The sequence below is a fragment of the Conger conger genome, chromosome 8, assembly GCF_963514075.1.
Source record: "Conger conger chromosome 8, fConCon1.1, whole genome shotgun sequence".
In the NCBI taxonomy this organism is placed as follows: domain Eukaryota; kingdom Metazoa; phylum Chordata; class Actinopteri; order Anguilliformes; family Congridae; genus Conger; species Conger conger.
The window spans coordinates 57,324,214-57,351,305 of record NC_083767.1 but is presented as its reverse complement, the minus strand read 5'-3'; the positions used below and the strand labels follow the sequence as shown (position 1 = coordinate 57,351,305).

Genomic DNA, 27,092 nt, shown 5'->3' with positions numbered 1-27,092 from the left:
ACACATTCGACAGACCGTCCATCAGGGAAGAGAAGCCATGTCTTGCCACAGAAGAATACACACAAAGCAGTTAAACAAGCAAATCACACTGATTTGTTATGATGAAGATGACAGATCTTGAAGGAGAGAGAGGTGACTTACCAGTCAATTAAATAAATATCGGGACTTAGGTTGTTGCTCTTAAAATGTGCAAACAGCTTTGGTAGATTCTCCTCAAAGAACACTTCAAATGCCGCAAAGTAAGTCAACATCTGGGAAGAAAGAAAAAAAAAAGAAGAAGAAGTAAGTTCCATCTTGCACGAACATCCACAGACACAAATCGCTCAGTCATCTCATCACACCATGGGGGTTTAGACCATCATTTACATGCTAGAGCAGAAAGACGAGTCGATTTCCTCATCCTGAAATCAATCAGGCCAGTGTGTGAGGAGAACACACTGTGCAGGATGGAGTGAAGGCACTGGCCCACTCACCAGGCCTGCATGTGTGGTGTGTGCAGTTAGCATTAGCATTAGGGAAACTGCAGGTAGAGCACAGCCATACAAAAGCCTTCAGCAGTAGGTGTGAACCAGACTGGGTACAACGGCCAGTGGACTGTATTATGTAGGGAGGGGGCACCCGACTGAAGTCCTGAAGGGCCACAGCGTCCGCTGGTTTTTGGTGCGTTTCAGCACCAGTGATTCATTTTAGTCAGTTTAGTTGGTGATTGACAGAAAGAGTCTGGGTATAGTATATAGTGTCTGGGTTCAGTAGGCTGTATTGTGAAGGGCAGAGATGATCAAATCTCCCAACCATTCATGCTACCGATCGGCCAGACTGCCTTCACGATACCAGATTTGATGATCACTGGTATGGAGAGTTTGGGCTGAGAGGGCTGTATTGTGTATGGTATAGGGTGCAGAGTATAGAAAGTTTGGGCTGTATTGTGTAGGGCATAAGGTGCAGGGTATAGAGAGTTTGGGCTGTATTGTGTAGGGCATAAGGCGCAGGGTATAGAGAGTTTGGGCTGTATTGTGTAGGGTATAGGCTGCAGGGTATAGAGTTTGGGCTGTATTGTGTAGGGTATAGACAGTTTGGGCTGTATTGTGTAGGGTATAGACAGTTTGGGCTGTATTGTGTAGGGTATAGGGTGTAGGGTATAGGGTGTTTTGCTAAGGTACTCACAAGGCTGTGGTCCACTCTAAAGAATGCCATCTGACAGGGTTTGTTCAGCAGGTTGGTAAAAGCCATGAAAGCATCTGCAGTGTCCAGATTCAGAATAAACACTGCAGCAATGAAGGACATGCCTTGTACCTACACAGAGAAACACAGGCAAAGGCCTTACAACAACCTTACATTAACTACATCCACACATGGGCACAGACACACACGCACACACCCTCTCTCTCTGCTGGCACTGTCCACTGTATCCAGACCTGGGTCAAATACAATACTTTTTCTACGCTTTAGTGAGTTTGTCTGGTGTATAAGAACCTAGAGAAAACCCTGCCTTCTGGTCCTCTTGGTTGGCTTAATTTCAACAGGCAAGATCAACAGAGCACTCAATTGCACACAGAAAGGTATTTGAATCCAAAAGAATGATGTATTTTTGACCTTGGTCTGACAATCTGAACTACATCTGCACTGAACACAATGAAGCCCATACTTGGTACCCACAGAGACAGACATGCCCAGTGCCATTGTGCCACTTTTCATTGAGTTTAGCTCTTTACAGAACCCTTTATAGAACCCTTTGTAGAGCAGCACCTCTCCCCGTCCCTCCCTACCTCCCTGTGAACCTTAATTGTTGTCTTTCTGTGATTTACCTTTTTGTGTATCAGTATTTTTAGTTTGGCTAGGTAAGCAGTGTTTGGCTAGTTAAGGGGTTTGGTCATACTTTTGCGTTTGTTTGTTTGTTTGTTTGTTTGTTTAAAATAAAAAAATTAAAAAATCTAATAGGCCCTGGTCCTTATCTTTGTTGTGCAGGTAGCAGTTGAAATTGTATTTCCCTCTAGGGTCTTTCAGCGCACTTATCCCTGGTTATGGGTATGCACTTTGCACTTTGTTGTACGTCGCTCTGGATAAGAGCGTCTGCCAAATGCCAATAATGTAATGTAATGTAACATTACAGTTGACATTACAAGACTTCACCAGCAATGGACTTTACCAAGAATGTTTGGAAGCGTATTTATTTTCTTGTAATAGGAAACTTGAGAAAATGAGAACTCAAACTCAAAAGAGGAGCTAAAAAAAACATCTATTGCAGTCACAGGCTTTGTACACAAGAATGGACTGTGGATGTGGACCGAGGAGTCAGGAAGGCGTTTGGTGTTCTGTCGGCTGACTGCAGGGCTTTTGGAACGCGTTCACTGTGCAGCTCACAGGGCTATTTTTCCTCTTTTAGGGGCAGCATTAGATTAAGATTCTTGTCGTGATTAACTCTACCCAGCATGCTCTGGGGTGCGTCCTGCTTTGAGAGAGAGCCCCATAGCTCAGGCACAGTCTGTGGCTTGTGGTTTTGCTTTCCTGCGTCGGCCGGTAAAGGAAGTTAGACCACAGACCTCTGCACAGCTATAACCAGGTATCGCCAGTCCTGTGCAACTGCAGAGCATGCCTATACTAGTCAGCGTTTTATACTCGTTCACACACTTTACGCACACACGTACGCTTATGAGGACACACGCACATAGACACACAGACAAAACGGGTTTTAATCATGTAATACGACTGTGTTTTTTTTTGTTGATTTTTTTGTTTTTTCCCTCAAGTAGAAAAATGAAATTATTATTCCATTGGCAAATCTTGAAACTGTCTTACCTCATTGGCAATATCTTCATCTTATTCAAGAAAAACTTAAAATAAATGAGATTATAAGTCTCAAAATAAGAATAACGCTTTGCTTGGGGATGGTCTCCTGCTTAGTCTAATCAACTGTACGTCGCTCTGGATAAGAGCGTCTGCGAAATGGCAATAATATAATGTAATGAATAAAATACTTAATTCTTTTCAATAACGTTCTGTACTTACATATCCCACATCTGGCCTGTAGCAGGTGTAGGCTCCCAGAATGCTGTGCAGCATGTCATGATAAGGGCCACCCTGGAAGCGCAAACAGGTTGCGTTAGTCATACAGCTGTCCTTACTAAACCAGTCCAGGCCTGCATCTTGCTACGGCCACCTGCAGGATTTGAATCTACAACCATGTGGTAAGCAAGCCAAGCTCCAAAAGATGATGCATCCAAGCTTCACCTCTGGTACACACACACACACTGAACGTACCCCACACAGACTAACTCACAGCAGGGAGCTGACATACCGGCCCAAGAAAACTCTCCATTCACGATGCGGCCGAATGCTCGATTCTTCAAATATTTGTCCAGGAGATCTCCGATCAATTACTTGGTTGAGTATTCTTGTTAATTGACTACAGCTTTATAGCCTCGTCAATACCCACGGAGGAGAGCCCAAGAAGGCAGCAGAAGTAATGTACAGACACGGCCCATTCCCCAGCCTGAAGGCGTGAGCAGGTGTCCGATGGATGTCCTAAAAAAATCATTAAATAGTCTCCAGATGGTACAAAATACGGCAGCGCAGGTTCTTGCCAGGAACCTTATGGCCATATTACCCCAGTGCTGGCCTCTCCGCACTGGCTACCTGTCGAAAAGCGCATTGATTTTAAAGTACTTCTCCTCGTTTTGAAAGCCTTGAATGGACTCGCACCGAAATATTGGGCGCGATCGGATTACCTTGTATGAGCCTCAAGGCATACTGCGCTCGCTGTAGGGCGTAAAGCGCTTTCGTCTACTGCCCTTCAAGGTAGATGTGCGTTTAAACATTTATTTTTAATTATGATAAACTTTGTTTTTATACCCATATGTACACATGGGTATCCGTTTACCCACCTGCACAGGTCAATGTCTGTGAAGCACTTTGTGTTGACTTCTTTCTTACTGTAATGGTGTTCTGGGTGTAGTCCGAGTCAGAAAAGGCGCTATACAAATCTATTTGACCTGACAGCAAGCGGTCATTTAAACAGTGAAATCTCATGCTAACCTGTGACCAGGGGGGGCAGAGAGAGCAGTTTGATCATGGGACACAGAATAGTCAATATATCAGGAATGTGTGCATTAACACCTATGTTACAATAGCACCAGCAATGCCTCAGTACAGTCCCAAGCAGTTGAAGGAGATTTTAGCAAAATAACGACAACACCAAAAGAAATAAAGAAATAATAAAATGTAAATCATGTGCAACTTAAATATACATTCCAATTACACTTGTCCACATTAATTTATACGCCACATTAAAAATAAATAAATAAATAAGTACCCTATGTACTATGGGAATTAGCCCATGTAGCTAGACAGCTTGTGCACCTTCTGGACATACTATGGTTACAGTCAACACAGACTGCTCAAGTCTGGCTCGGTCCATTCATAAGGAGCTATGAGCTTGTATGATAAACGCTGGCCGGCATGGTTAAGACAATTTGGCAGAGACTGCATTGAGTGAGAGCGGAGAGGATGAAACCATGTTCACTAAGGAAGAATGCGGAAGACTACAGCATGCTATACATGGTACCAAACACCAGGGGGCAATATACATATGTAAAATACAATAAATACACAATATACATCCAGTCTTAGTTCAAAGGTTCTTCCAAAAATAAATATATATATTCTCTGGATTTAATACCAATGTCACTGTATGTATTTTTTATTGCCCTAATTGAGCACAATTAATAAAATACAGAAACACAAAAGTACAGTGTACATACAGTCGAAGAGGCAAATGGTGAGGAAAATCAAAGCATTAGAAACCTTAGTGACCTTTAAGCTCACACGACCTCGGCAAATTAATCTCCATACCACAGAATTCAGCTACTCACCTTTTGGAATATACAGAGACTGGGGAACGTCCTGGAAATATCTAACTTTATCAGCTCCAGACTCGCTTCTTTGTCTGCTACAGATAGTCCAGCATCTGGAAGAGCACAGCATTATACTTTAGGTTATATATATATATATATATAAATATTAAAAAAAAAATTTAATTACTTGACTAAAATGGAAAGCGCATGAATGACATCTCATCAGTTTGTTAGATAAATACATATGTGCTACAAGAAAAACTTTACACTCAATGAGCACTTTATTAGGTATTTATTAGGCTTTATTAGACTTTTTTTAGACGCATTGGTCTTCTGCTGCTGTAGGTGACCTACTTAAGAGGTTTGACGTGTTGCGTGTTCAGAGATGCTCTTCTGCATACCACTGTTGTAATGCGTGGTTATTTGCATTACTGTCATCTTCTGGCAGTTTTTGCCAGCAGAAATGCCTCTCACTGGATGTTTTTAGTTTTTCGCATCATTCTCTGCAAACTCTAGAGACTGTGTTAAAATCCAAGGAGATCAGCAGTTTCGGAGATACTCAAACCGCCCTGTCTGGCACCATTAAACATGCAACGGTCAAAGTCACTTATATCTAATTTCTTCCCCATAATGACATTTGGTCTGAAAAACTGCTGAACCTCTTGACCATGTCTGCATGTTTATATGCATTTAGTTGCTGCCACATGATTGGCTGATTAAATATTTGCATTAACAAGCTGGTGTACAGAGCCACCTAATAAATGTCTCACTGACTGTATATTCAGTGTCCTTTCATCAGTATTAAAAAAAAAAAACATTTTTAAGTGCCAGGCAGTTAAGGCACTTGACTTATTATATTAATTTCCCTCTCTGAAAGTGTGACTGATTGCAGATCTCTCTCTGCAGGGAAAACTTGAACAGGGCTCGAGGGGAGAAAACATGGGGATTGATTATTCGAAAACTCAATTTCGGAGCTGCAGAACATTCCAACGGCAAGGAACATCCCGAGTTTCTAATTAAGGGCAGCTGAACCCGTTTCTGTGCCAATGACACGCTCAGACACGTCAAACTCTGTTCCGAGTTAATTTGATGATTCAGAAATGTTTTATACTTTGTTTTTTTTTTTGTGTTCTTTTTTATTTTATTTTTTTAAAGACAATGGTTAGCGAGGGTGCCGCGGGGGTGTGACAACATCAGCGCACATGAATTGTACCTTATCTGACAGGTTCGGTGGTTTGCTGTATGACCTTGATGTGCACGGTTTTGTAGGTCACTTTGGATAAAAACTAAATGTAAGGTAACTTAATGTAACTTAATGTAATGTGTAATGTAATACAATGCAATGTGTAATGTAATACAATGTAATATGTGATGGAATATAACATGTAATGTGTAATGTAATGCAATGTAACATGTCATGTGTAGTGTAATGTAATGTAATTTAATGTAATGTAATGCTAATGCTAATGCTAATGCTAATGCTAATGCTAATGGAATGTAATGCTAATGTAATGCTAATGTAATGTAATGCCAACGTTACCTTCGCCGTCGGTGTCAGAGCCCGAGGCTGGCATGGCTTTCCACTTCTCTCTGGCTCTGGCCAGGCAGATACTGTAGAGCTCTGCAAAGCAACACAAACACAGACATCAGCTCTTCCGCTGCCCCCTTACTCTTCCACGGCCAACAGAGATCCTTCTCCGGACTCCCATTAGGCCAGGAGGGCACACCTCTGGTCCTGGAGGAACGGCCTGCCTTATGCCTTCACCGTTCATTTCCTCAGCCTTCCATTTCAATCTTATCACCACCGAGTGACAAGAACTGACAGGTAATCAGGATTCAACACTAGATCAACTGCTAATTGGGAGGCAGCCTGTAGCCTAGCCTAGCGGTTAGCCCTGTAGCATGACTGGACCCCAGAAGGTTGGTGGTTCAAGTCCCGGTGTATCCACGATACGATTTGCCCTTGAGCAAGGGGCTTAACCCCACATTGCTCCAGGGGAGGATTGTCTCCTGCTGAGTCTAATCAACTGTAAGTTGAAAGTGTCAGCCAAATGACATGCAATGTAATGTAATAGTTTGTTTTTCTTGGTTCTCAACAGAGCCCACAGCCCACTCGTCTGACAGTTTATGCACAGAATGGTTCCGCCTGACAGGACTGGGTTTGCCTTTTCTTACAGAAAATGTAGTCAGCAGCATAGCGGAACTTGTGAAACCACAACGCTACAGAGCCCTGCTACAGCAGCCTCCTGCGCCAACACCAGAGAAGCCTGTGTGTAACCGCAGGACTAATGCCTTTTCACTCTTTACCCCCCCGCTTCTCTCCCGCCCTCCCTCCATTACGGCTCCCTCCCTCCCTCCATTACGGCTCTATGACGCCCTCCCTCCATTACGGCTCCCTCCCTCTCTCCATTACGGCTCCCTCCCTCTCTCCATTAAGGCTCCCTCCCTCTCTCCATTAAGGCTCTCTCCCTCCCTCCATTACGGCTCTCTCACGCCCTCCCTCCATTACAGGTCTTCCTCCCTCCCTCCCTCCCTCCCTCCATTATGGCTCTCTCCCTCTCTCCCTCCATTACGGCTCTCTCCATTACGGCTTCCACCCTCCCTCCCTCCCCCTCCCCCTCTCCCTCTCCCTCTCCCTCCATTACGGCTTCCACCCTCCCTCCCCCTCTCCCTCTCCCTCCATTACAGCTCTCTCCCGCCCTCCCTCCATTACGGCTCTCCCTCTCTCTCTCCCTCTCCCTCCATTACGGCTTCCACCCTCCCTCCCCCTCTCCCTCTCCCTCCATTACAGCTCTCTCCCTCCCTCCATCCATTACGGCTCTCTCCCTCCCTCCATTACGGCTCCCGCCCTGCCTCCATTACGGCTCTTGCTCTCCTCCTCAGCCTCAAGCTGCCGTAATTAAACAAGCGGCTGCATTTCATCAGGCACACACTTCATTAGCGCATTAGCGCATTAGCGAACGCTCGGCAGAGCTTCCCGTTCCTCAAAATGAACACAGCACTCGCATCGCCAGACAAACGACTTGTTTATCAGAACGAAATTTCTGAGAGCGATCGGGGTGGGGAGCATCCCGAAAATGGGCCGTTCAGTCTCGCTCGCCCCGAAATCCCTTTGAACAGCCAAGAGGAGGCGCTGTGTGAAATCTGAGGTGACACACAGGGCACAGCGGACAGGGCAGCGCAGCAGGTCCGTTTCAGACTCCCCACACCTGGGAAAGGTTACCCTGGGTGTGCATTATTCAGCCCTTCACCACAGGACCCCCACAGGGAATCGGACTACACCCAGAACACCGTTACAGTAAAAAAGGAAGATGCCCAACATGCTACAAACCAGCTAAAGAAGGACTACATAGGAGTTCAACAGCCAGTACCAACCAGGCTATAGTGAAAACTCCTTACACGGACAACTTCACCATCTTCCTCAAAGTCAAACAACAGTACGGGAAAGGAGTCTTTCATTTGACGTTTACAGTACGTCTCCTGTACACTGCATCTTGTGCAAGCACAGACATGCCTATTTTTAAAGTTCTTAAAGTGAGCTAGCATAGCGTTGTTTTTGGAGACGTCTTGCTCCCTTTTGTTGTGTGATTAACAATGTCTTTGGCCCGCGTGGAAAGTACGGTAAATCACTGATCGCTGATGTAATTATGGATTAATCCCAGCTAAACGGAGCGGTCTGTGACGGGAGAAACGGAAATAAAGAGAGGGATGAAAGAGGACAGGGGGTCAGAGGGGCGTTACCGTGGGTGATGTTGAGGTCGTTTCCGATGGCCAGGCTCCACACCCTGCCCCTGACGCTGGGGGGCACGCCCTGCCACCACAACTCCCGAACACGCCGAGACGTGCACCTACAGCAGGGAGAGGGGGAGAGGGAGGGAGAGAGAGAGAGAGGGAGAGAGGGAGAGGGAGAGGGAGAGAGGGGGAAAGAGGGAGGGATGGGAGAGAGATGAGAGGAGGAGAGAGAGGGAGAGAGAGAGAAAGATGACAGGAGAGGGTGAGGTCGGGATAGAGGAGAGAGGAGGGGATTTTTCATTATTCCTGAAATCAGGAATTTGCCTACTGTCTTGCAGACCCGGGTTCAAACATTATTTGTTTTGGATTCAAACACTTTTTTGCACTCTTCTGATCTTGCCTGGTCTATTTTGGCCTGCAAGGAGGAGCAGGTGGGTGGGGTTTATACTTTTTTGATCATTTTATTTGTTCCAATATACCAGGCAAGCTTAGTCAAATGCTGACTGGAATCCAACTGAAATGCATTAGACCAGTTAGACCAGTTGAGAAACACTGGTCTAAGTCCTCGGGACCCACTTGCCAGAAGGTTTTTGCTATAACCAGGAACTCACACACTTGCTTTATCTAATCAAGGGCATTTGTGCAGGCCAGGGACTCGGCATTAGACAGACGGGCAGGGGCTCGGCCCACAGGGGGCCTCAGCAGGGTAACAGGAACCCTGGCGACGGACACAGCCAAACAGCGCACTCACATGGTCTCCCAGTTGGGGAGGATTTCCTGGTTCCAGGTGAGCGCAGCGTTGCCGATGCTCTCCTCCAGCCTGCACCTGTCCTCCAGCTGCTTCCTCCTCTTCTGTGCCTCCTTCATCTCTGCAGGGAGCCGGAACGGGATTACAGCACATTTATAACCGGTATGCCAGTGTCACTGCAAGAGGCCTATACAATTACATTACTCCTGTTCCACTGAGCACTTATACCACTACACTACTGCTGCTCCACTGAGCACTTATACCACTACACTACTGCTGCTCCACTGAGCACTTATACCTCTACATTGCTCCTGTTCCACTGAGCACTTATACCACTACAGTACTGCTGCTTCACTGAGCACTTATACCTCTACATTGCTCCTGTTCCACTGAGCACTTATACCACTACACTACTGCTGCTTCACTGAGCACTTATACCACTACATTCCTGCTGCTTCACTGAGCACTTATACCACTACATTACTGCTGCTCCACTGAGCACTTATACCACTACAGTACTGTTGCTCCACTGAGCACTTATACCACTACAGTACTGCTGCTCCACTGAGCACTTATACCACTACATTCCTGCTGCTTCACTGAGCACTTATACCACTACATTCCTGCTGCTTCACTGAGCACTTATACCACTACATTACTGCTGCTCCACTGAGCACTTATACCACTACAGTACTGCTGCTCCACTGAGCACTTATACCACTACAGTACTGCTGCTCCACTGAGCACTTATACCACTACATTACTGCTGCTTCACTGAGCACTTATACCACTACATTCCTGCTGCTTCACTGAGCACTTATACCACTACATTACTGCACCATATTATTCTGCACCATACTTAAACCACTACTTTACTGTTGGTCCACTGAGCACTTATACCAGTACTTTACTGTTGGTCCACTGAGCACTTATACCACTACTTTACTGTTGGTCCACTGAGCACTTACACCACTACTTTACTGTTGGTCCACTGAGCACTTATACCACTACTTTACTGTTGGTCCACTGAGCACTTATACCACTACTTTACTGTTGGTCCACTGTGAGAGCTTTCTAAACAAGGACATGGCCACCCATCTAGTACATCTACATCTACATGACATAGAGACACAAACAATCCACTATATTATTCCTATATTGAATGCCATATGTGGCCATGTCAGGAATTCTGAACTTCAGGACTACAGGACTACTGGAACTATAGTGTGGACGATGCCACAGTTAAAAGTGTACACCTGCACGAGAGAAACAAAGCGTACATGTCTTTGCTTTTAGTTTATTTTATTAAACTGAGATTGTGACACAAACACTCCATGAGCATTTCGGAGGCACACCCTGAAGGACATTTCAGTTTCGCTCTGCCTGTCTGAAAACATTTTTCGGAAATGCGAGACCATTTTCGCCATTAAAAAAAAAAAGAAGAAAAAAGGCTGAATACGATATGCTGAAATGTAAAATAGTAAACCCCATTATTGTTCACCAAATGTTTCAAATGCTGAAATTCCCTCCCGAGCCCCAGGCCTTTACCCACGCAGCTCCCAATGCAAGGAAATAAGCCGTCCGCTTATATCAATTCCACCAAGAAATGACCTTACTGAAATTGCTACAAGCCCAACCTGTCAACCGTATGTTACACTTTCCCTCAAGTGGAACGCTCTCCATAGTGAGATTTATTTCATTGCCATTTTACCTTAATAGCCCTTCAGAGAGCAATATTGGCTGAGAATGGAAAGAAATCCAATTACATTTGGAACAGTTCATTTTTTAATTCCCCCTTTGTTTTGGTTTTAGTCTCTGGCATCGTACAACATGCACAGCAGACTGGTGTAGAAGTTTCTCGCTTGTTACAGGAAGCAGATTTGAATCTTTAGAAGTTGTATGAGAGCATGTTGTAAAGGGTACGAACCTCGCTTCTTGGCCTGAGCCACCATCTCTTCATACTGCTGTCTGTGTTTCTGCGCCTCTTCTGCTGGCTTTGCCGGAAGATTCCTGTAAACACAACACACACACGCACAAAGCGCACGCGCCCACACACACAGGGGCACACACACAGGGGCACACACACACAAAGCGTAGGTTAGTTCAACATAAAAGAAAATGGAATACAGTGCTTCTGCCGGCCTATAAAATGTCTGCCAAATCCTCCACATCTATACATGCCAGTGAACAGTATTGGTGTACCACCGCTGCTAAATATACACCTGAACAAATTCAACTTGTTATATTTTGTGCACAATTTATTTCGGGGCTCCAGTTTGTGTCACTTTGGCCTGCATTACCAGCACTTGTTTTGCTCTGCAAGCCAACTGAACATGAATGAAATCGAGAGGGTGCACTCCTAAACCGCAACAGAGAGCACATTACTGACAAATGATGCGAATGCAAGGTTTGTGTAATCGTGTCAGCACTGGTTTCTATAGTACATTCTGACATGCTATTTTGCATACAGGTGTATTGGATTTCACCATATAACAGTACACCGTTTTACTGTGTACATTTTGGATATACAGTATTTGTGTGTGCATTAGCATGTGATATGAGGGTATATGCATGAGTCCATTAGCATGTGCCGGCTTCTATATCAGGATATACTGTATGAGTATAGCCTACTGAACGAGAATATGAGTGTGTGCATTACATTTACATTGACATTTTTGTCATTTGGCAGACACTTTTAATCCAAAGTGCATCGGTTCTACCACAAGTCAAAGCATCACATCCATAACTAGGAAAATACACATGGAATGCTGTTCTAAACACATAGTCGTCATCATTCATTTTCTTTTCTTTCTTTTTTTTTGGGGGGGGGGGGTTAGACAAGGATAGGGATATCAGAAAGGAGGGGCGGGGGAAATCAGGAGGGAGGACTGAGGTAGAGTTTGAAAAGGTGTGTTTTGAGTCTGCATCGAAATAGGGGGAGGGATTCTGCTGTCCTGACAGTGGTAGGCAAGTCATTCCACCACTGAGGAACCAGAACGGAAAACAGGCGTGAACGTGCAGCTCGACCGCCAGGTGCACGTAGAGAGGGAACCATAAGGCGACCAGAGCTGGCAGACCGGAGTGGTCTAGCTGGGGAGTAGGGAGTGATTAAGGATTGTATGTAAGGTGGGGCAGTCCCCTTAGCAGCCTGAAATGCCAACACTAGGGCCTTGAATCGGCATTAGTGAGAAGTGTGCATTAGCCCAAGTGTGCTGGTCTCTATATCAGGACACACTGTATGAGTGTGTGCATTAGCCTGTCTGTGCTGGTCTCTATATTAGGACACACTATATGAGTGTGTGCATTAGCCTGTGCTGGTCTCTATATTAGGACACACTGCATGAGTGTGTGCATTAGCCTGTGCTGGGCTGTATATCAGGACACACTGTATGAGTGTGTGCATTAGCCTGTCTGTGCTGGTCTCTATATTAGGACACACTATATGAGTGTGTGCATTAGCCTGTGCTGGTCTCTATATTAGGACACACTGCATGAGTGTGTGCATTAGCCTGTGCTGGTCTGTATATCAGGACACACTGTATGAGTGTGCATTGGCCTGTGCTGGTCTGTATATCAGGACACACTGCATGAGTGTGTGCATTAGCCTGTGCTGGGCTGTATATCAGGACACACTGTATGAGCGTGCATTAGCCTGTGCTGGTCTGTATATCAGGACACACTGCATGAGCGTGCATTAGCCTGTGCTGGTCTGTATATCAGGACACACTGCATGAGTGTGTGCATTAGCCTGTGCTGGTCTGTATATCAGGACACACTGCAGGAGCGTGCATTAGCCTGTGCTGGTCTGTATATCAGGACACACTGCAGGAGCGTGCATTAGCCTGTGCTGGGCTGTATATCAGGACACACTGCAGGAGCGTGCATTAGCCTGTGCTGGTCTCTATATTAGGACACACTGCAGGAGCGTGCATTAGCCTGTGCTGGTCTGTATATCAGGACACACTGCAGGAGCGTGCATTAGCCTGTGCTGGTGTGTATATCAGGACACACTGCAGGAGCGTGCATTAGCGTTAGCCCCAGCTCCGTGGAGCACGGAGGCCCAGCGGGGTTTGAGGGAATCAGGCGAGCGTGCAGTAAGCGGCTTACAGCGACACTGCAGCATTAAACTTTCATGACACACGCCCGCCTCTCAGATTAAGAGGAGACTGAGAGGCACGGGGAGAGTGCTGTCCGGCCAGGGAGCAGGGCCAGGGCAGGGGAGTGAGGAGCGGTCAGATCAGGGGGGTCGGCATGGCAACACGCACACCGCCCACCGCCCACTTAGCGGTCACTCAGCATCCATTAGCCAAACCAGATATACAGTGATGCAATGGCAGTGAGCTACCAGAGATTCAGTGTGGGCCAATATTATAATAAGGACGTCATGATTTCATCGAGTCTGTATAATTTACACAAGAGAGTGAGAGTCAGAACACAAACCCACAGACATAGGGGTTGTTCGAAAATGTTCATCCCGAGTGTTGTTACGCTTAGTGTGTAAAAACCGTAAACATGAAGAAGCTTTTCTCAGACCGGGCAGTCTCAATCAGTATATTAGTCTTATATTCAGACTTTAAATCTTACAAAAAAAAGACAATGTCGCCAATGAGGTGAGCCAGTTTTACACATTTCAAGATTTGCCAACGGGGTAAAAAAATCAAATAATAATAATAATAATAATAATAATAATAATAATAATAATCACTTGTCACACAAGCATTAACTTAAAACAAGCAAATATATTTTTTTATACTTGAAGATTTGAAGTCTCATCACAAGACTACTACGTAATTACTTAAGACCGGCTCTTTTTTTTTGGCACTCAGTGTGCAGGGACCCACCTATCAGCCATAACTCAACTCAAAAACACAACTCAACCACAGCATTACAACACCCTGCTACTGCCCATACGCAATGCACAGCGCAATCTGGAAGGACTGAATGAGTTGGCAAACTCTGTAAAATGTCTCGCATACTGGTCATGCAACTATTGAGGGTGTAGGTTCAATTCCCAGGCAGGAGAGTGCTTCGGGAAGTTCAAACCTAACTGCTGAATACGAGGGGTGTTGCCTAAAACGTAAACGTCACTCACGCTGGACGGTCCTCCAGGATAAGCGCTGTGGTGGACAGGGGCTCGAAATCCAGGTTCTTCCTCACGCTCTGTTTGGGAGATGCCAGGTTGCCAGGTCTTCCACTTCTTGTTTCATATTCCTGAGAAAGCAGAAGTAAGAAAGGGGTTTGGCTTAAAAATGCACAATTGCACAGAATTGCGATGAAAACACTTGTGTAAAGGGAAGCCACAGTGTGTAAAGGCCCGGACACACCAAACCGACGGTCGGCCGTCGGACGTCGGTGACGCCCTGTCGGCCGAGTCTTTCCGGTGTGTCCCGCACGCCGACACTCCGTCGGCGTGTTTTGGAGGGCTCCGTGTTCAACATGTTGAATCGACGTCGGAGCCGTCGGACGTCGGTGAGAGCTCTCTCATCGACGGCTCCGGGGGCTCCGACGCCGACCGTCGGTTTGGTGTGTCCGGGCCTTAAGGGGTTGGGCCTGCTCTCGGTAGGGTACAGGTTAAATTCCCGGGCGGAGGACAGCTGTAACTGGTACCCGCTCTCAAACATCCAGCAGTTCAAAGTAGTAACGTGTGAAAATGTACACCTGATACACATCAGCACACATCTGTACATATGATACAGATCCAATGTATTAGCACCTATTCTGTCAAACATAAATCCGTTTTTATACCGGAGCTGGTAGGCACATTGGTTGTCACATTATAAAGCACCACAGGAAATTGTTCAAATTGAACGTATGGTTACTGGGTTAAAAACCATCTCACCATTCCATGCTTTAGACCACAAAACCCTGAATGCCAATGTTATTATAAAGCAATAAAGCAACAACAAAAGTATCCTTTACTGCATCTAAAACAGTCTGGGCCAACCTTTAACAAGGAAAGAGAAAATGCAAACGCCGAATAAGTCCGGAAAAGCACTTAAGATGGGGGAGAAATAAAAGAAGAAAAAAAGACTTTTTAACAAGGGTAAGAAGACAGCTGGTAAAACCAGCCTCCATCAGACACAGAACGCCTCTCAAAACAGTCAGCCTGTGCTAAGACAGTATGACCCTACCATGGAGGTTTGGACAGGGCCAGACTTAGCACAAACACGAGGGCAGATAGAAATGGATTTTAAATTACTTGCAACTTCACAGCAGGAAACCTCCCATGTACTACATTAACTTTTCTGAGGGCAAAAGTGCAGCAAAACGAGAGGAAAGAAAATAAAAATAAACTCAAGCTAACGGCTTTAAATATTTCGACAGGAACTGCGTTTAATTATGGATAAGCTGGAGGACACAGCCGGCTGAATTACTGAAACACTCTTTCCACAGAGAGGCTGAAAGGAAAAGCAATACAGAAACAAAGGCCAATGGCTCTGGCCTATGAGTGTCACGTGGCGTGAGGTCACACAGCTCACGGGGAGAGAAGTGCTCATGACTGAGGTGACCGCACAGGCCTCTACTAATGAAAAACCACAATCATCCCGCTAAGCTTTGCCGCGCTCTGCTCTAAACCGGTCTGCACAACTCAACGACTGCCGACTTTCAGAACAATCTCACACAGACCGTCCTCTCTAAATATAAGTGCACAAACCCGACACTGGTCACACTTCTAAACCGCACTGAGTGACAGCAAAGGCCCACATGAAAGTCAGCAGTGCCACTGGAACACCACAGGCAAGAGAGATAGAGCAGGGTCTGGATATGCCTCTGTGAAGTGCACTTCTATGCCGAAAGCTGCTACTTTTCTTAACAGAGTTTAGTGCGGGGGTTTCCACAAAGCCAAGCACCCACAATTGTTTTGCTACACACACGCACACACGTTTTTCATAGTAAAAACGAATTTAAACTAACAGGCGCAACATTGGCTCAGGCAGTAAGAGCAGTCGTCTGGCAGTCGGAGGGTTGCCGGTTCGATCCTCCGCCCGGGCTGTGTCGAAGTGTCCCTGAGCAAGACACCTAACCCCCAAATGCTCCTGACGAGCAGGGCAGTGGCCTTGCATGGCAGCCAGTTGCCGTCGGTGTGTGAGAGTGTGTGTATGAATGGGTGAATGAGAAGCATCAATTGTACAGCGCTTTGGATAAAGGTGCTATATAAATGCCAACCATTTCCCAAAAACGTTTGCCCCATAAACAAAAAAAGTTAGCTTTATCTCCATGTTTAGAGATAAACGGAAATTCCTGCTTTCCGCATGTAGCGACAGCCATGATGAGTCTGAATGACATGCCCAGAGAAGCCACCTCGTTTCACGTTAGCGGAGCAAACGATGACACGCAACACAACAGCAGCAACTGTGTGCGATCGGACCCCTGCTCACAATGCACAAACGATGGGCCACAACAGCAGGGGCGGCGAACGCGATTGGCTGAGCTGTGAGCACGACAGGCCCCCACACCGAGCCATGAAGGGAAGCGTTCACAACACAGCCAGGAGAGACCGCTAAAACCCCCAGCTCTACGGCCTGCTAATTAATAAGCCGCTACGGACCCCCATCGATCGGTCCCTCTGCACACATCGACCGCTGCAGGTCCCCTCCCTAAAGTGGAGGGGAATTAGGCCAGAGCGCGTGTCTGGGTAGGGAGGGGGTTGCTGCTGAAAAGCTCCCAGGCCTCTCGTGTCTTTTTACACGATTAATAATGTAAGGACGGACGAACGCCTGATCAGATTCGGAACTTGCTGAGGCACGCAGCTCTTCCCCTCTGCGGCTCTTCCTCCGCACTGCCTCCTCTTCCTCGTCACGTCCGGCGAATGGGAAGCCGGGACAATTCACACGCGACGGTTCACACGCCAACCAGACGCGCCAACGGTATTAAAACTACCGAGGGTAGAGGCGACAGCAGTTTCCGTGACGCATTGACACCACCCCTTCTTTAGGAAGCACCGTCTACCAAACATTCCCCGCAATATCCTCCCGAGACACAAAAAAAAAAAAAATCACCAAAATACTGCAGAGCAAGACGTCACAGTTCTTCATTAAGGGTTCTTGCACTCTCCGGTGCGGGAACAGAGCGGCGGACTGTTCCGGAAAGAGGAAGCGAGATTTCAGCGTGTGACCTCTGCGCTGAGCGTTGTGGCCAGAAGAGAATGCAGGGAGGGTGGAGATCACAGAGGGGAGGGGCAGGCAGCGGCAGAACCAATCGGTGTGAAGTACCGACATGGTGAGGCGGAGAGCATTGACCGAGGCGCAGGGCCAGGCCGGCCAATGAGAGGCCTGAACGCAGCATGAGTCACCGGTACACATTTCAGGTCTGCACTGCTGACATCACAGCACTTTACGCTAATGTGACACAATTCCACCATGGCTCACAGTTTTTACAGGTCATCCATTTGTACAGCAACCCGGTGTAAGAGGGCCACTCGAGACGCACGCAGGAACGAAACCTCCCATACGACAGGCTCCCGGACCACAATGCACCACTGCCACAGTACCGCCGCAGAGCGGAGTCCCAGAGGTTTTACGGCGAGGGAAGGTTACGTTCCTGCAGACAGAGGAACGCTGACGCGCACCTATCGATCGAGCGAGATACTGGGCTCCGGAACGGCGTGGTACGGGCGCCGGATGACTTGCAATAAAAAACTGTTTTCTCCGCAGTCGAGCGCCTTAATATGATCGGGAAGATCCCCGCCTCCCTCGGCCGGACTTCATGACTCATGTTCAAATCAATACCTCCACGCCAAACCCAACTGCAGCCTCTGGTACATTTCACAGGCCCCCCAGTCCCTGAATTATGTACATTCCAGCCCCTGAGTCAGGGTCTTTATCCTTTATCCTTTATCTTTGAGTAGAAGAGGTCTACGTATGTTCTCCTATCCATGTGAAACTGATACGAAGGGGGAGGGCACTGAAAGGGCACGTTCCAATCATTTATTTGTACCTCCCGAGATCCTTTTGTGATGTCCTGTCCCTGTTCCTCAGCGCCACCCATCTGAGGATGCAAAGGAAGGAAGTGAGGTTTGGCAAAGGGAACATCGTCTTTCGGTCAAGTGTCAATTCGAGGCCATTTCATTTACAGACGTGGCAGATGGGGAGAGGGAGAGGAGGGGTGACATCAGCACTGGAGGCAAGAGCGGATTATCTGGCCATCGGAAAGGATCCCCTACGCTGGGCGTGTCGAAGTGTCCCTGTGCAAGACCCCCAATTGATCGCTCCGAGCCAATCACTGCTGGTATGCGAGTGTTAATGGATGAATGAAAGGCATCCATTTTAAAGTGCTTTGCAATATACAAATGCAGTCCATTTAATCATCCATTTAGGTGCATGCACAGGCCGCTCAGTTCTACGTCACAAGTTCAAGATAAAATACTTCTGCAAAGGATGCAGTCATGTTTCCTTGCCCAAGCGTCCTCCGAGAACCTCCCAGCTCCTTCAAGAAGCGTTTACCAGGCTGGAATGTTCTTCTAGACGGCAGACCTCGATCGATTTCCCAGGTCAGGTGAAAATAGAGGAAATGAGAAGCAATGAAATAAAGGATTGGATTGAGCCCCGGGTCCAGAGTGATGTGATAATGAGTGACATCACTGCACAGGGCCGTTTCTCTGTGTGTTAATTACAGTGATCGTTAGAGGCCTGGCCCCCACTCCCCCTATTCTGAGGCACCACACAGGGATGCTCTTTAATTAGCACCTATTCCCCGCCACCACCAAAGAGATTCTATAAAAACCCTGAAAAAAAACAAAAACAAAGAGATACATGCCAGGTTTCACAAACCCAGCCAGGCTATGACCACTGCGTTTAAGCAGACCTAAAACGCATCTTCTAAAGTTTAATTTCTCCACCAGTCGAGTTGTAAAAGTCCCCTAATCCACTTACTGCTCACGAGACGTAAATTGAATACGTTCGCTGGGGCTTGCGTCCATTTTTATTTCACGGAGTTAATGAAGCCATTTGTGCATTTGCACACTTCAGTGGCTGCAGCATCTGCATCCCCGGGTTACCGTCTCTGGGGAAATGGCACCCCCCTCCGCTTGGCGATTGTGTTTGTAACGTTTCATTAACTCCGCGGTGCTGCCGTGGTAACGGGTACTGCAGGCCCGGTGGCTGGAGCTCGGAGCAGAGACTCACGGCAGCAGTACCGGGGTTCTGCAGCGGACGGAGACCGCACTGCGATACTCCAACCCGCAGCCGAAAGAGCCAGTCTCCGGAGGACCAGCGTACCACAACAACAACAACAACAACAACAACAACAACCCTGTTTACCGCCAGGCAGCCTCCCACAATGAACGTGCGCAGAGAGGTGACATCACTACACGAGCCAGGACCGTGGCATTGCGTTCCCTGACTTATGTGTAAGGAAGGATCCCTTGTCAGCTCAAGCAGGAAGCCCGTGTGAAAAGCTACATGCAGAAGAGAGGTCATTAGGGTAAGGGGGTGGAAGCCACTGCTTCAGACTATCCAAACTGATCAGAGACCGGGCGCTTGCACAGAGAGAGAGACCGGGCGCTTGCACAGAGAGAGAGACCGGGCGCTTGCACAGAGAGAGAGACCGGGCGCTTGCACAGAGAGAGAGACCGGGCGCTTGCAAAGAGAGAGAGACCGGGCGCTTGCACAGAGAGAGAGACCGGCCTCATGCACAGAGAGAGAGACCGGCCTCATGCACAGACAGAGAGAGACCGGGTGCTTGCACAGAGAGAGAGACCGGGCGCTTGCACAGAGAGAGAGACCGGGCGCTTGCACAGAGAGAGAGACCGGGCGCTTGCACAGAGAGAGAGACCGGGCGCTTGCACAGAGAGAGAGACCGGGCGCTTGCACAGAGAGAGAGACCGGCCTCATGCACAGAGAGAGAGACCGGGCGCTTGCACAGAGAGAGAGACCGGGCGCTTGCACAGAGAGAGAGACCGGGCGCTTGCACACAGAGAGAGACCAGCCTCATGCACAGAGAGAGAGACCGGGCGCTTGCACAGAGAGACCGGGCGCTTGCACAGAGAGAGAGACCGGGCGCTTGCACAGAGAGAGAGAGACCGGGCGCTTGCACAGAGAGAGAGAGAGACCGGGCGCTTGCACAGAGAGAGAGAGAGACCGGGCGCTTGCACAGAGAGACCGGCTCTGCCTCGAACAGCAGTTGGTCTGTCTCTCTGTTCCAAACTCATGCCAGAAGTGGAGAAAAAAACATTTGCTAAGCAAGAAAGTTAGAGGTAAATCTCATCACTGCACATGATGTGAGCAGCTAAAAACATCAACACTTCTTCCACAACATGCTAAAGTAGTAAACCATCGTAGTGCCAAAAATGGTTGTGCTACTATGTGCCAACAGCAAGAAGGACAAAGAGGGCATTTAGCAGGCACAGCAGCAGATGGTAACAAGTGAGAGTAAATGTCAGGCGCACAGAGGAGGAGACCGGGGCGATCACATCAATAACGCACTGCAATGTGACACTATCATCAGCCTGGAGACGAGTGTCTGGAGCCCCCTCACTGCTACAGTCTGCGTCTCCAGCATCCAGACCAGACACACTGAAGAGCCCCATTAACACTCACCCCGAGAGAGGGAGAGGGAGAGGGAGAGAGGGGGAGAGAGAGAGAGGGAGAGAGAGAGGGAGAGAGAGGGAGGGAGAGGGAGAGAGAGAGGGAGGGAGGGAGGGAGGGAGGGAGAGGGAGAGGGGAGGGGAGAGAGAGAAAGAGAGAGGGAGAGAGAGAGAGAGGGGGAGGGAGAGAGGGAAAGAGAAACGGAGAGAGAGAAACAGAGAGAGAGGGAGAGCTAAGACAGGGAGAGACAGAGACAGGGATAGAGTGAGTGAGAGATGGAGAGAAGGGAGAGTGGAGGCGGGATTGAAGGAGAGAGGGAGGAGAGAGGAGAGAGGAGAGAGAGACCGAGAGGCGCACACACACGCACACACACACACACGCAGCCCGTCTCTCACCATGTACGCTGGCGTTGCGTGCGGAGGCGCGGGCGTGCGGAGGAGGCTCAGCGGCGGTGGAGGCGCTGGGGGGGCCCGAGCGGGCCGGCGGAGGGGCGCGCCCCGGAGAGGCAGAGCGGCGGCAGGGGGAGCGGTGCGGGCTGCATGGCAACGTCAGCGCGGAGCTCCGGCCACCTCTGCTGCTGGCACGCTGACGCTAGACTGAGCCTCCCCGCATTACAGCGCGTCAGACCGCTCCCCTGCGCCGTGCGCATGCGCGTGTGTGTCTGTGTACACAGCCATCCCTTCTCCTTTCTAACAGCCTCTCTCTGGTGCCCTCTACCTCCCTCTCCTCCTGCTGCTGCCGCTTTAGCTCACTCGCTCCCCCCCCCCCCCCCTCCCGCCCCTCCGGTCTCCCGGCGAATCAGCGTGGCTGTGTGATATTAGTCACCTTCGCTGCGCTGTAAAGAGCTCAGAGCCTCGGCGAGCCAGGCCACGCCAATCAGCAGCAGAGAGGATAGAGGCAGAGGAGGCAAGCCATCCTCTCTCCGGCGTCGGCTGATGATGTCTGCGGACCATAGCTCCTATGCCGAATTGTCTCCCGTGGCGACCGTTAATCGGTGATGTCACTGATCTATTGTTCCCTTCTGCCCCGCCCCCCCCCCTCTCCTGTTGCCGGTCACATGATCTTAAAGGTGAAGGACAGGTAGAGTGAGGGATGAGGAAGAGAATGACCTCATCACCCACAAACAAAACTCGCTCGCATATTTAACACCAAGAATCTCCTCTTTCAACGTTTGAAAGGCGCGGAATTTAACTTGATCAATAATTCTGGCATACAGCTAACCTCACGACAAAAGAAAATTCTATAAATAGAATAAAAAATAAAAAGAAATTGGGAGACGGACCAAGGTTGTGGGAGAGCAGTAAGGTTATGCTGCCTGAAATGTAGCAGTGGCAGTTTCCCACTTTAAAACATGCTCTTCAGAGATCACACTCAGAAAATTATTTGGTGCAGTTCTGATTAAAACAACGGCGGCTGTAAACTTCTCAGTCAGTTAACCTCCGGAACTTCCCTTCCACCCGTTTCATTAGACACAAAAAAACTAAACAAAAACAAGGCGCATGACCTGGCAGCGTTGTCGAGGCTGGGTGGCTCGTTGCTAGGGAAGGACAATAGCCTCGGGCAGCTCTTGTAAATAGAGCCGAGTCATTCTACCTCGCTGTGGATCTGGTTACCGGCGGCGACGGGGAGGGGGGGGGCAGTCGGAGAGGAAGCGGACGCCGCGCTGCTGCAGCAAGCGCTAACACCTGGACCCCGAGTCGGGCTGCTGCAGCGAGCGCTAACACCTGGACCCCGAGTCGGGCTGCTGCAGCGCTAACACCTGGACCCCGAGTCGGGCTGCTGAGCGCTAACACCTGGACCCCGAGTCGGGCTGCTGAGTGCTAACACCTGGACCCCGAGTCGGGCTGCTGAGCGCTAACACCTGGACCCCGAGTCGGGCTGCTGCAGCGCTAACACCTGGACCCCGAGTCGGGCTGCTGAGCGCTAACACCTGGACCCCGAGTCGGGCTGCTGAGCGCTAACACCTGGACCCCGAGTCGGGCTGCTGAGCGCTAACACCTGGACCCCGAGCCGGGCTGCTGAGCGCTAACACCTGGACCCCGAGTCGGGCTGCTGCAGCGCTAACACCTGGACATCGAGCCGGGCTGCTGAGCGCTAACACCTGGACCCCGAGTCGGGCTGCTGAGTGCTAACACCTGGACCCCGAGTCGGGCTGCTGAGCGCTAACACCTGGACCCCGAGTCGGGCTGCTGCAGCGCTAACACCTGGACCCCGAGTCGGGCTGCTGAGCGCTAACACCTGGACCCCGAGTCGGGCTGCTGAGCGCTAACACCTGGACCCCGAGTCGGGCTGCTGAGCGCTAACACCTGGACCCCGAGTCGGGCTGCTGAGCGCTAACACCTGGACCCCGAGTCGGGCTGCTGAGCGCTAACACCTGGACCCCGAGTCGGGCTGCTGAGCGCTAACACCTGGACCCCGAGTCGGGCTGCTGAGCGCTAACACCTGGACCCCGAGTCGGGCTGCTGCAGCGCTAACACCTGGACCCCGAGTCGGGCTGCTGAGTGCTAACACCTGGACCCCGAGTCGGGCTGCTGCAGCGCTAACACCTGGACCCCGAGTCGGGCTGCTGCAGCGCTAACACCTGGACCCCGAGTCGGGCTGCTGAGCGCTAACACCTGGACCCCGAGTCGGGCTGCTGAGCGCTAACACCTGGACCCCGAGTCGGGCTGCTGAGCGCTAACACCTGGACCCCGAGTCGGGCTGCTGAGCGCTAACACCTGGACCCCGAGTCGGGCTGCTGCAGCGCTAACACCTGGACCCCGAGTCGGGCTGCTGAGCGCTAACACCTGGACCCCGAGTCGGGCTGCTGAGCGCTAACACCTGGACCCCGAGTCGGGCTGCTGCAGCGCTAACACCTGGACCCCCCCGAGTCGGGCTGCTGAGCGCTAGCACCTGGACACCGAGCCGGGTCGCTTCCGTCCTCAGCGCCGGTGGGGCCGGGTCGAGTGACCCCCCGGCACAAACTGCCCCTGCGTTACACCGCTCACCCACCCTGCCCAACTCCCATACAGCCCTGAGCACGACACAGGGCTCAGAACATCCGTCTGAACACTTAGCCTTCTGGGTACGTTCAGTGAGGGGCCCAGAACGACTAGGTAACCGACCTCGGTCATAAAGTGGAAACAAAGTGTCAGGCAGCCACACATGAGCAAGCACACACACACCAACAAAAGAGCAGGGTATCAACTCAAACAGACCTCTGTCACAACCGATATTTCCTGTTACCACCCTCCCCCCACCACACACACGTATACACACAGCAGTAGACCCTGAAACTACACAAACATTTACTTTTCCATTACCTATACATTTACCTAAAAAATCAATGGGTCAAATGAGCTCCTGTTCCCTCTGACACACAATTTAAAAACAGGCTGTGGGTTAAACCCTGTTCCCTCTGACACAGAATGGCTGCAGTATCCAAAGCAGACGCTACATACTTGCTTCATGCCAGCAGAAGAGGTCTGAACAGAATAAAGACAAATCACTCTGACCTCCACGTTGCAGTTTCCACAAATGGGACAGATAAGAAGAATAGCCTATTTTTTTAGACCTTTCATAAGGTCAAGGGGTCAATATCCTGCTTGCTTCAGGAGCTATTTACTGCACTCAGGATTACACCAGACTTGTGAGAGAAGGTTGCCACCTACTTAGCAAAACCTCACCTCCCCATATATGAACAACCTCGTCACGAGTCTGCCCTGAAAACACATCTTGCGACAACGGCACTCCAAACTCAGATAACGCTCGCACACTACTGTGGAATCGAAAGGTGGCGGCGTTTTCTCGGAGACAAGAGGATAAAAGGAGACACAAATATACAGTCTACGCATATTTATTCCAGTGCATAGAACAGGCCGAGCACCAGGCAGGCTGCATGAGGAAGGTCTAATTTAAGCTGGTGAGAGAGAAAAATATGTACATTAACGAGGAGTGAGGTGGTTACTCCAACTTCAAGAGAGAATAGCTGAACATTGTACTTTCTTCACGAGGTCAGAGACATCATATGATACACTGCACACCATAAGAATCTAAATTATGAAATGAATAAACCATTATGTTGCAGGAAACAAGACTAATGAATCTATGGGTGCACACATTTAATGTAAAATATGTTAAGAGACAGAAACAGCACTAATATTAGTAGAAAGAAGCAATTCCATATGCTCATTCTAATCACTTATTTTAAATTTAAACAATTGTATTTTTCGTACTCCTTATGTACTCCATGCTGCACCAATCGGAGGCAAAGAAAAAAGCAGCGAAAAATAAATGAAGACGGGGAAGTCAAGAAAACGGGAAGTGGGAAAATTGAATATCCTCGCTCCTTCAAACGTCAGTTGGAAGCAGTGTCAGTTTGAAGCCGTGTCAGTTTGAAGCCGTGTCAGTTACAGACGTGTCAGTTTGAAGCCGTGTCAGTTACAGACATGGCAGATGCATAGCAGGTGGGGAGAGGTGGATCCATCATTTATACGTCAGTCTTTCCAAAAAGAAAAAACTACAGCTCTACTTCATTTTTAAATGTTTTCAAGACACAATACGTTCAAGGTGTCGTAACTTGCAACAGTAATTATCAGGTTGCGGAAGAGTGCCTTGACAAGTGTTCTGTTGGCCTAAACCTTTGATCCAGAGTGACCTGCATCTTCAGACCCCTTTTCACATTATCGCTCAACGAACAGATAGCCCCAGAGCGTATGAGGCAACACCTCAGCACTCAACCACCTGGAAACTCTGGTACCCGCTACCAGAACCCAGCCGCAACCGGCTGCCTTCCGGCATTTTCCACTGTGCCGTCACAGAATGACCTTAACACTTCACACTGTGGGTCGGTCTTATGGGTGACCACTCACCCGTATGCGCTGGGGTATCATCAGCATATGCTGCAGCTTGTGCCTTTGCTAGATGGATACAAGTGGGTACCTGTACGTGTGTGTGTGTGTGTGTGTGTGTGTGTGTGTGATTTGTGGTTATATAATTATAAATATATATAATTTATGGTTATATGTAATAATATTCACGTTCGTGCGAGCACTTGCACAAACTCAGTAGTTGTGGTGTGCATGAGTACAGTATCAGTGCGTTTGTGCTGTTGTGTATAGGAGTATAAGACGTACTCATGTGCACAGTAGTTTCCATGTGTACAGTGTGTCCTTTCTCACAGTTTATGCGTTTGAATGTGCATTGTTGCGCTGGCTGTAATTTCTGTGAAACAGTGCGTCTGCACACTGTTAGTTACGATGCAGAGGACACGTACGCTCACACGCTCACACGCTCACACGCTCACACGCTCACACGCTCACACGCTCACACGCTCACACGCTCACACGCTCACACGCTCACACGCTCACACACTCACACACTCACACACTCACACACTCACACACTCACACACTCACACACTCACACACTGTACCTTCTGGATTTTGCGGGGGTCCTTCACGGACGCCTCCCTCAGGGGAACCTTCCCAAAGAGCTTCCAGCCCGGCTCCCTCTGCTCCAGAGGCCGGGGCTCCTTCACCTTCCTGGCAAACAGACTCCTGGGGAGACGGAAAGGACCGGAAGATGAGACACACAGCCCCCTCCCCCAGCGCCGCTGGGATACGCATGTTACATTACATTACATTACATGGCATTCAGCAGAAGCTCTTATCCAGAGCGACGTACAACAAAGTGCAAATCAAACACAAGAACAAGTGCAAAGAGGACCTGAGAGGACATTACAGTTCCGAGTCCTAGTGTAAACACACAGAAAACCCTTGAAGAGTACAATCAACTTTCAAACTAGTATACCACAGTTCGGCAGCTAGAATACAACAATACAACAGCCAATAAAAAAAAACAACAATACCTATACAAGTAACAATATGTATACAATCTATGCATGTGTGAGCTCAACACACAGGACACTCAACCCACAGGACGCATAAACCCACAGGACGCACAAACCCACAGGACGGAAAGCAGAGGAGAGAGGCTCACAGCCCCCTCCCCGAGCGCTGCTGGGATACACGTGAGCTCACGTACAACACACAGGACGGAAAGCAGAGGAGAGGCTCACAGGTTAAACGGTACAAAAGGAGGCCCCCGTCAAGGTGTCCCTGAATACCAGCGACTCAGAGAGGGCTAAATTTTAACAGCGGTGTAGAGGAACGCCGTGTGTGTGCACGAGAGACAAAGAGAGAGGGTGAAACTTTAATAGGGGCGCAGAGGAAGGGAGAGGGTGAAGGGAGAGGGTGA

At 49.0% G+C, this 27,092-nt stretch overlaps 1 protein-coding gene across 5 annotated transcripts in view; it reads right to left on the bottom strand.

Annotated features, from left to right (window-relative positions):
* The window catches only part of tbc1d14 (TBC1 domain family, member 14), a 52,807-nt gene that overhangs the window by 4,401 nt on the left and 21,314 nt on the right, over nucleotides 1-27,092 (bottom strand). For all 5 annotated transcript variants that reach the window (XM_061252799.1, XM_061252802.1, XM_061252803.1 and 2 more), the window contains 10 exons: nucleotides 26,269-26,392; nucleotides 14,423-14,541; nucleotides 11,258-11,340; nucleotides 9,334-9,451; nucleotides 8,592-8,698; nucleotides 6,391-6,471; nucleotides 4,869-4,963; nucleotides 3,007-3,078; nucleotides 1,165-1,293; nucleotides 142-251 (listed from right to left, as the gene is read on the bottom strand). In XM_061252799.1, coding sequence (XP_061108783.1) covers nucleotides 142-251; nucleotides 1,165-1,293; nucleotides 3,007-3,078; nucleotides 4,869-4,963; nucleotides 6,391-6,471; nucleotides 8,592-8,698; nucleotides 9,334-9,451; nucleotides 11,258-11,340; nucleotides 14,423-14,541; nucleotides 26,269-26,392 — 1,038 coding nt within the window. The remainder of the gene's footprint in view (nucleotides 1-141; nucleotides 252-1,164; nucleotides 1,294-3,006; nucleotides 3,079-4,868; nucleotides 4,964-6,390; nucleotides 6,472-8,591; nucleotides 8,699-9,333; nucleotides 9,452-11,257; nucleotides 11,341-14,422; nucleotides 14,542-26,268; nucleotides 26,393-27,092) is intronic.